At 50.4% G+C, this 9,848-nt stretch overlaps 1 protein-coding gene across 1 annotated transcript; it reads left to right on the forward strand.

Moving 5' to 3' along the window:
* The first annotated feature begins 1,256 nt into the window (after positions 1–1,256).
* Positions 1,257–8,218, forward strand: RAB29 (RAB29, member RAS oncogene family). Its single transcript, XM_008500682.2, has 5 exons — positions 1,257–1,410; positions 2,983–3,054; positions 3,834–4,015; positions 5,034–5,155; positions 5,802–8,218. Exons 1-5 carry the CDS (start codon positions 1,260–1,262, stop codon positions 5,914–5,916), a joined length of 642 nt encoding a protein of 213 aa, XP_008498904.2. The 5' UTR covers positions 1,257–1,259; the 3' UTR covers positions 5,917–8,218.
* Positions 8,219–9,848: the final 1,630 nt, after the last annotated feature.

Genomic DNA, 9,848 nt, shown 5'->3' on the forward strand with positions numbered 1-9,848 from the left:
CACCTGAGAGGTGCCCAGGCTGCCTGCAGGGAGGTACCAGTGCAGTTTGGTACCTGTACAGTTTGGTACCTCTGCAGTTTGGTACCTGTGCAGTTTGTAGTTTGGTACCTGTGCAGTTTGTTCCAGCTCCTGGCTCTGTACCAAAGCTGTGGGACATCTCCTGTGGGACATCTTCTCCTCGTGGGCTCCCTGCCCCTGACTCTGTGTGTCCCAGAAGGGTTCTGCACACTTTTGGGGACACACTAAGCCCCTGAATTCGCAGACACTGGTGGCTGTGGGAGGGCTCCCCTCCTCCCCAGCTGCAGGGTTTGCTGCTCTGGGCTGGTTTCCTGCAGGATTTGACCAAGGAAGGAGCTTGGGGAGCCCTAAAACAGAGCCCTAAACCAGTCCAGGGACTGGGGAGCAGCCACCAAGCCCTTGCTGGCTCTAATGTCCCTGTCCCCAGGCTCTGTTACCCCGAGCTCCAGGTCACTTCCCACACCCACTGAGGCAAAGGGTGGGTCCTTGGATATCTTGGCTTCAGAGAATGTGGGGAGGGTGATGTTTGTTTTGGTGTGGGGGGGAAAAGAGTGAGGGAGGAAGTTACTGAGCACCCAGTATGGGGAGAAACAGTTTGGTGTTAGGACCTTGAAGGTATCCCAACAATGGTGGAGTATTGTTTTATATATGGATATACATATATAGCTATATATATGCACACACATCCATGTCCATGCATGTTGTGGGTTCTTTTTGTCTGCTGGTTGCAAAGGTGACAGGGGCTGGGGGTGTAGGGGTACAGCAGGCAGGGCTCAGGGGTGCACAGGACAGGGTGTGGGGGTGTGGGGGTGCAGGGGTGCACGGGGCAGGGGCTGTGGGTGCGTGGCTCAGGGCTAGGGGGGCAGGGATGCAGGGGGCAGGATCTGAGGGTGCAGGGGTGCACAGAGCAGGGTGTGGGGGTGCATGGGGCGGGTTCTGGGGGTGCAGAGATGCACACAGCGGGATCTGGGGGTGCAGGGGTGCACGGGGCAGAGTTTAGGGGTGCACAGGGCAGGGTCTGGGGGTGCAGAGATGCACAGAGAGGGAACTGGGGGTGCAGGGATGCACGGGGCAGAGTTTGGGGGTGCGTGGGGCACGACTCGGGGGTGCAGGGGTGCCTGGATCGGGGTTCGGTGGGCCGGGCCCGGGCAGGCAGGGGGCAGGTCCAGGCCTAGGGACTACAGGTCCCGGCATCCCCGTTGAGGGCCGCGGTTCCGCCGCTGCCGCCACCTGACCCTCACATGACGGGAGCGGGGCCGGGACCGGCGATGGGGCAGCGGGATCGGATGTTCAAGGTGCTGGTGGTGGGGGACGCCACGGTGGGGAAAACCTCCCTGGTGCAGCGCTACGCGAATGACAGCTTCAACAGACACTACAAATCCACGGTGGGAGGTGAGCAGGGGGGAACGGGGACGGGAATAGGGACGGGGAGGGGAATGTGGACTGGGAAGGGGACGGGGAAGGGGAAGGGAATGGGGACGGGGACAGGGACGGGGATAGGGAAGGGGACGGGGTAGGGGCGGCCCGGAGGGGGTTCTCCAGGGGGGTCCGCCAGGAGGGGATTTTTCCGGGAAGGTTCTTCGGGGTGGTTCCTTCGGGGGGAGGATTTCCGGGGGAGGTCTTCCCCGGAGGGGTTCTCCGGGGGGAGTACTCCAGGGAGGGTTCTCTGGGATGGGTTCTGCGGAGGGTTCGCCGAGGGGGGTTTCGCCGAGGGGAGGTTTCCGAGGGGGGTCCGCCGGGGGGGGCTTCTCCAGGGGGGTTCTCCGGGGTTGTTTCTCCGGAGGGTTCTCCGGGGGGGGGGGGGGGTGGGTGCTCCACAGGGGGTTCTTTAGGGGGTTCTCCAGAGGCCTGTCCGGCTCCCAGCGCTGGTTCCGCGGCTGGAATTGCCCCTGGCTGAGGTTGATTTGATCTCCCAGAGCTTGGGGGGGATTTTGAGGGTGTCCTGGAAGGGTCCGAGTAGCGCTGGGGGAGCTGGCCCGGCCCCGGCTGCGCTGGGAAAGCCCTTTCCTTACTTCCCGATAAAAAGTGGGAGTAGGGATTTGTCAAAGGAACGAACAACTGTGACTGTCTGTGTTTTCCCACTCGTGTGGCAGCTCCTGGCGTGGGTTCAGTGATCCCCAGGGACAAGCTGGTGGGGACATCCCTGTGAACAGGCACCCCGGGAGTGGGGGGGTCGGAGGTGGCAGCCTCAGCTCTGCCCTCTGGGGACAGGAGGGACCTGGCTGGGTTTTGACATTGAACAGCACGGAGCTGAACCCTGGGCAATGCTGAAGAGATTGTGGGGAGGTGATGGGGGGACAGCAGCTTGGTGAGGAGCAGGCTGGGAGAGACAACCCAGGTGGTTTTGTGTTTGACATCAGTGTCAATGAGTAACTTACAAAGGGCAGGAATTGCCAAGGTTTTACCCAGTCCTGAGGAGCCAGGAGAGTGGGGACCAAGCAGGGCTGTTTCAATCTAACTCGTTCTTTGGGAGTGGGTTTTCTTATTCATGAATCAGGAGTTGAAAACCCTGGGCAGCCACATCCAGTCCAGGCTGTCCCACACTGTCACTCCCAGCAGCCAGAGCTGCAGATCTTTTCCTTATTCTAGGGTTTTTTTTTTTCTTGTTTTTTTTTTTTTAATTACTTCCTGGCTTCAGGAAGCTCCAGGCCTGCTGGGCATGGCTGGCAGTGAAATCCTGACCCATCATAATTAGAGAGAAGGCTTCTAAGCATTTTAATTTCTGCTTCCTTAGTGCTTGGTGGGTGTCTCTAGTGCTGGGGTTACAGCTCCAGGGATGAGGAGGGGGTGGCTGAGCTCCCTGGGCATGGGGTCTGGAATTTGGGGGAGTGGAGCCCACCTAGAGCTGCATTTGCTGGAAAAATTGCTCTCCTGCTCCTTCCACAGTAGCATCTCTGGCACCTCTGGTGGGGGCTTTGCCACACATTAATGAGGTTTCCTTTCTTTTTTGGGGGGATTCTCCAGTGGATTTTGCTCTGAAGGTGGTGCAGTGGTCAGAATCAGAGACAGTCAGGCTTCAGCTCTGGGACATTGCAGGTATGTTCACACAAAGCTGCTCAGGAGCAGTATTTAAAGCTCTCAATGGCTTTGGCCTTTCTGGTATTTTTTTTTTCTTCTTCTTTCTTTCAGTAAGAATCTGCTACAAAAATAAATCCTAAAGGCCAGTGGATTCAGGGGACAGCACTGCTCTGGTTTGCAGTTCTGCCTTTAGTTTACAGTACTCATTTAAATTTTTAATCAAAATGGCACTTCTGGATGTAGAGGGGTGAAGGAAAGAGGGCTGTGGTTTCTTTTGGTTTCACTGCTCAGATGTCTGCATCTGGAATCCTGAAAAAGAAAACAGGAAGGAGAAGTTTGCAGCAAGAAACTGATTTCCATCTCACCCCCAAAAAGGCATTGAATATCTGGAAAGGGCTCAAGGGGCTCATGGGACTCATGGTGCTTGTGGTGCTCGTAGTGTTCCTGTTGTGCCCCAAGCAGGAGGGGCTGCACATACCCTGGTCCCTGCTGTGCACACACACAGTGACACTGCTGGTGGCAGGGGACAGGCGCCCACTGGTGCTGGGATTCTGCTGGGGATGGGGCAGGGACAGAGCTGTAAGGCAGGGATCTCACAGCTTCACTGTCTGGTCAGGATTGTTCCAGTCCGAGGCACTCAGGACACATCTCATTGCCCCTCTTTCCTCATTATTTAAGTGGAGGTTTTGGTGCTGAGCAAACGTTTCTCCAAGAGAAATTTTTGCGTGAACAAATCTAAAAATTGTAACTCGGGGCTGGGGGCTGGGTGTGGGTTTTCTTTTCTTTTGCTGCTGAAGGGCAGGAACGCTTCACGTCCATGACCCGGCTGTACTATAGGGATGCCTCAGCCTGTGTCATCATGTTTGATGTCACCAATGTCAGCACCTTCAGCAACAGCCAGAAGTGGAAGCAGGATTTGGACAGCAAGCTCCTGCTGCCAGATGGGAGCCCTGTGCCTTGCCTGCTGCTGGCCAACAAGGTGAGCAGCTCAGGCTCTGTGCACAGGAGTGCAAAATTTGGGGTGGGGGGAGACCCCTGTGGTCTTTTTAATCCTTTCCTGAACTCTTCCTGAATTCTTTTTCTATAGCAAAGCTTCTCCTCCTTAACCAGGACACTGCTGAGCAGATGGGTGGCACAAAGGGGAAGTTAACTGCTCTGTCCCAGGATGTGGTGCCCTGTGCTGTCCCGTCAGAGATAGAGCTCAGTAGCTCCTGGGTTATAAAGCTTTTTTTTTCTTTTCTTCTTTCCTTTCTGGTCTTGCAGCAGCCTGGGCAGGATGTGTACAGCACTGCAGGTGACGTTTCTCTTCAGGGCTGCCAGAGGGATGTCTGCTTTTCCCTGGGATGCAGTGTTAGGTTTCACCATGGAGGCTGCTTGCTGCCTTTTAATGATTTCTTTTTCTCCCACTGCAGAACCTTTACATTCTTCCTGTGCCAGTGCTGGCTCAGCAGCCCTTTCCAGATACAGTTTGAGACTTGCCTGCTTTGAGAGAGCCTCAAGCTGGAGATGACTCAGAGGCGTGCTGGGTGGGCAGGAGAGTTCCTTCTCCTCCCCACTCCTTCACCAGTTATTTTCCCCCAACAGACCTTTTAAGGGAACATTTTTCCCCACATCAGGGAGATCAGGGGCTGCAGTCACCCCGACACAAGCTGTAGGGGATGTTTTATCACTTTGCACATCCCCTTGGCATCACCATGGATGCACCTGGGGACCTTTCCTGGCTGTGGGAGAGCCCAGGCAGATTTGGGATGAGGGACAAAGCTTTCCCTGTCCTCCCTGCCATGCATGCTTGGATGAGGTGTGTCAGCACCTCCGAGGAGATAAATCCATTGCTGCTTGCAACATCACAGTGAGAACCTTGGTCTGGGAGCTGGGGAGGGCTGAGCCTCCCTCCCTCCTGCCTGCAGGCAGCCAGGGAAGGGCTGAGAGGGAGAATTCCCCTCCCAGCTTCAAAATTAAAAAAGCTGAACCTCAAATGGCTGCTTCTTGCTTTGCAGTGTGACCTTTCCCCATGGGCAGTGACCAGGGAAGAAGTGGATCGGTTCAGCAAGGAAAATGGATTTTCTGGCTGGGTGGAGACATCTGTCAAGGAAAACAAGAATATTAATGAGTCCATGAGGTAGGCACAGAGACTGGTGATACATCTGAGAGTTCATTCCCTCTTCAGATTCAGCCATCTTAGGGGTGAGGGGAGGTGCTGTCAGGAAGTAACAAGCAGCAGCAATAACGTGCAGGTAAATCTCCCCCCAGGGGAAACTGATTTTTAAAAGGTCAGAAGTTTTTCTCTCCTTGGTTGAGCTCTGACGTGCTTCTGGAAGCAGAAATTCTTTGAACAATACCAGGGATGTTTTTTCACGTGCTGGCTTCTACCAGGAGGATGGGGCTTGTTCTGCAAAGATATTACAGACTCCTTTGTGATGCACTGGTCCTTTGAATTTTGGCCTTTTCTGAAAGGTTGGGCACTTGGTACCAGGGAAGCCAATTGCCCTAAGCTGGACCCAAACTGGTGTGGTTGCAGTGGGTGTTGTTGCCTGCTCACTGCAGAGTCTTCTGGTGCTGCGAGGTAATACCAGAAATGTTGTTGTCACTGCTGTTAGGCTCCATACCCTGATGAATCTTTAAAATCCCAGAGTTTTCTGACCTTCTAGAACCAACTGCTGTTTTCCTGACTGCTGGAAAATTTTGTGACATAACGCTGCTTGTTTAAAAAAAAAAGCAAGCAAACCCAAACTTAAAGCAAACCACCTTGCTTATGTCTGTTCTAGAGTCCTGATTGAAAAGATGATGGCCTCATCCACTGATGGAAGTTCCTCTGCTGCTGGGACTGGGGATTATATTAACCTAAAAGAGACAACCCCACCAGGCTGGGCATGTTGTTAGAGGCACTGACTGCCCCACCTCCATGGCTCTACCAGCAATGTCCTTTTATGAGTATCAACATCTTTTTTTTTTTCCCTAAATTGCTGTCAATGGTTTTTTTTTGTTTGTTTGTTTGTTTTTTTTTAACATGATCAGGAACTGTCTTCTGTTACCTGCATATTCATACTGGCAGAGCACTGCTGCAATGACTTGGAGTGAGGAGGGGAATGAAGAGAGGAATGAGAAGATTCCTCTTCCTCCTCATGCAGCAGCAACTGGAGCTCTGCTGCCAGTAATGCTCCATGGTCCATGTTGAAGCAGATGGCTTGGATTAATTAATTTTATTTTTTTTTTAATTTTGAGCACTTCATCTTCTGACATGCCATGGCCTGCCCCAGGCAGAACCAAGGGTATCGAAGGAATATTTTTAATATTGTTGCACCTTTTATTGCCCACTGCCCACCCCCACTGGACAGAGGGCCACCACCCCAAGGTGTCACCCTGACCTTCAGTTGATGCATGCAGAGTTCAAGCCACCTCTCTGTGCCTCTGGATTCCCAGGGTGGGACCTCAGCAAACTCTTTACTTCATGCTCTGGAGCTACTAACCTCTGCTGGAGAGAGCAGCACATCTCATCCCTGCCTCTCATCCTCCTTGAGATGTGGATTAGCACCTTGTCCTGTGAAAATCTGTAAAATCACTAGTGGGAATTGAAGCCATGGTGCAGCTCCCAACCCTGACGTCCCTGTGTCCTGGCTCTGGGGGTGCTCAGCAGCAGAGACCTCAACTTCGTGTCAAGAAATTCCCCACTTGCCTCCTGCTCATCCCTTCACCCTCTGGCTGGAACAGCCCCACATCTCCTGTCCTGCTGCCACTTTTTTGGGGCCCTGAGAGCTGACTGAGGAACAGGTTGTAAACTCCTTGGGATGGCAGCAGCAAAATCCTTTTCACTCTCAGCACTCCCTGCATCCCCCCATCTCCAGGAGCCCTGCAATTCCTCAGGGATTGCTTGCCCAGGGCTATTCCGTAGCCAGGAGGGAGTTTGGGAGCAGGGATGGGGCAGGAATGGCCACGCTCTGAGAGCCTCCCCTCTGCTTTTAGTGGTGCCAAAAGGGGGGGGGAGCAAAGGAGAAGACTCTGCAGGACAGGAGGAAATTAAGGGAACTGCTCCCCAGGTGCCTTTGGGTGCCTGCACTCCCCAGGCATCCCCAGGTGCTCCGGGTGGGGAAGGGTTCTTGCCAACAACAGCAAAAAATTGGGAAAAACACACGAGGTAGTTATGTCAGGAACCCCAGCCTGGAGGGCTGGAATGATTTGGGAGTGTTTTGTGCATTTTCTATAAGCACAGCACGTGACAGAATTGTCTTCCTCATGTTTTATGTGAGAACAAGTGGTCTGCAATGATTTTATCCCTTTCTCACAGAGTTTCACTTGAAACTGGGGTTCTAAGTTGGTTTGTCCTGATTTCCTGCTGAATTAGGACTGCTTTTCTTTGGCCAAGTATTTTTTCTGTCTTTCTTACTTGATATAGGGGGGAGAAGGCCTTAAGAACAGGAACTGATTGCCTTCACTGTGCACAAAAAAATCTGAGTTTTCATTCTCTGGAGCTGAAAATGGGTAAGAAAGAGTAAGGTCAGGGAATTCAGAAGCAGTGTTGTCTTCCACTCTTTTAATTAAAAGCTGAAGTGGCTGGGCTGGGATTCTCTTGTTCAAATACTGCCAAATGTTGTTTTATAGGTGCTTAAATATACCCTTTTCTGTGCCTTTGGATTCACTGTAGAAACACGTGAGATGCAGAACTGGTGAGCAGCAGCAGCACTGAACTTTCTTGTTGAATTTTACTTCCTTAACATTGTGTTAAAAACCTTTTTAATCCCATCAATATCTGTAGCTCTGTGTGGAGTGTGGGCAGGAGGGTCCAATTTCAATATTTACCTGTGTCTCTGGGATCTTTGGACCTCTTAACCTGGACCTTTTTTTTCCTAAGTGCCTCTCAGAAACAAGCAGAAAGCCCCAGGGAGGGCTTTGCAGACTTTTCTTCTATTCAACATTTCTGTTCTGCCTGGTGGTTTCCTGTACCCATGCATGCTTTGGGTTGGTTTTGGGTTGTTTTTTTTTTCCTTTTCCTCCACTGCTTACTGCTTGTTAACATCCTACTAGACACAGCAGACAAGTGTCAAAAACCCAAACCTGCACAACAGAAACAGGAGATTGGGGTAAAAACCCCAACCAGACAGGAAAACGATTTTCCTGTGCAGATGTGAGTGTGTTCTCAGGGCTTTCTCTGTGGCACAGGAGGTGCTTAGGAAAGCAAAAGAAAATTTAAAAAGCAAACAAACCAACCTTGTTTTCAGTTCTGTAAAACAAACTGATTCAAAAGCCCCACTTAAACTGCTCTTTGTGGGCATAGGTGGTGTGGAAAGAAAGGTTCCCTGTGAAATTGATTGTGCCCAGCTTCTGCTAGCTGAAATAATTCAGTTAAAGCAGCTTTTAAAATAGATTTTAAACAAAAATTAATTCTCATCCATGCAGGCAGATAAAAACTTCACTCATTCCAGTATGAATCAGAGAAGCCTTGTCTTTATTACAATTATTATTATTATTTTCTTGGCCAGGAAGGACCTGTTTTGAAAACCCAGGCACTCAGTTCTCCCTTTGGCAGTGCCTGCTTTGACTTTTTGTACTCTTTGGGTGACTCTGGGCCAGCTCTACCTTTTCCACTCTTCCAGGTGTTCTCATTCCTGTAACTAATTTGTGGTTGTGGGACTGAAACCCACATGAAGTTTAACAGTGTATTTTCTACATTGATGGCAGCACACTATGGGTTCACATAGCTGGAAATGTGTACTACAGTAGGATTTGAAATAATGACTTCAAAATAATTCAGAATTAAGCCAACAGTATAAAAACATAGGCTTTTTTTTTAATAAAAATGTTTCAGTTACACAGAAGTATTTTAGAGACATGGTTCTGATACTGTAATTTTCAGTATTATTATGTTTATGCAAAGAGAAGAAACTGCTGGGAGGTTTTCTCTGCATCAGTCAGTAATGAATGCAGTATTGCAAAAGTTTGAAATAAAAGTTTGACGTTGCCTGTGTAGTAGTTGCAGCTGTTGTTGTTGTTATTGCTGTTTTCTTGTCTCAACAGTCCTAACAAATGGGTTCACAAGTTGAAACCAGGAGCAGCCTTGCTGTCAGTACCAGGGTGAGGATAAATCATGCAGTGTGAGTGCCCTGAGCTGCCAGCTGAGGCAAAACAAACTGGATCCTTTCCACAGGAAACATCTTGCTGCCTCAGTCCTTGTGGTCTGACTGACCTACAAGTGGGACGTAACCATGCAAAACTTTCACATCTGTGAGTCAGTCACAGTGGCTTTTAATCCAATATACCCAGCTAAGAGGAGAAAGAAAAGAATTCCTTGATGTGGTGGTTGTTAGGACTCCTTCCTCCTTATGGCTCATTACTTCCCAGAGTGTGTTTTGGGGCTGGTGTTGCAGGCAGGAGCTCTGAATGCCCCTTTCTTTCCTCATCAGCTTGATTTTCATGAGGATTGACTTGCAGGGAGGACAGGGCACATCTGAATTGATCAGAAAAATGGGAGACAAATTAGGCTCAAGCAAGGCATTAAATGAACACAAACTGCTCCTGACGTTGTTTAAGTAAAAGCTGAATGGGTTTGTAGTGTCCACACCAGTCTTAGATAACCTGACACATACAAAGATTTTAAGTCCTATTTTTAATAAAAGAGGAATAAAACCCCTCTAAAGGTCCAAGTGCAAAGCAGAAGTGTCTTGCAGAGCAGAAGCTGACGTTTTAGTGGACGTTAAGAACACATTTTTCTGCAGCAAGAGGAGCTCCTTTTCTAACAAAGTGATTAATTTGGGGCTTTAAGAACCTAAAACCTTCCCTGGAGTTTGCCCAAGTGGTGTGTCCCCCTTCTCTGCTAACTG

This window comes from Calypte anna, chromosome 26 (assembly GCF_003957555.1).
Source record: "Calypte anna isolate BGI_N300 chromosome 26, bCalAnn1_v1.p, whole genome shotgun sequence".
Lineage (NCBI taxonomy): Eukaryota > Metazoa > Chordata > Aves > Apodiformes > Trochilidae > Calypte > Calypte anna.

Bases quoted from the DNA above. Each gene is read 5' to 3' on its own strand.
- RAB29 (XM_008500682.2), top strand. From the start codon at position 1,260: ATGACGGGAGCGGGGCCGGGACCGGCGATGGGGCAGCGGGATCGGATG. The intron at 4,016-5,033 runs GTGAGCAGCTCA...CTTGCTTTGCAG, and splicing joins GCCTGCTGCTGGCCAACAAG to TGTGACCTTTCCCCATGGGC. The intron at 5,156-5,801 runs GTAGGCACAGAG...TGTCTGTTCTAG, and splicing joins AATATTAATGAGTCCATGAG to AGTCCTGATTGAAAAGATGA.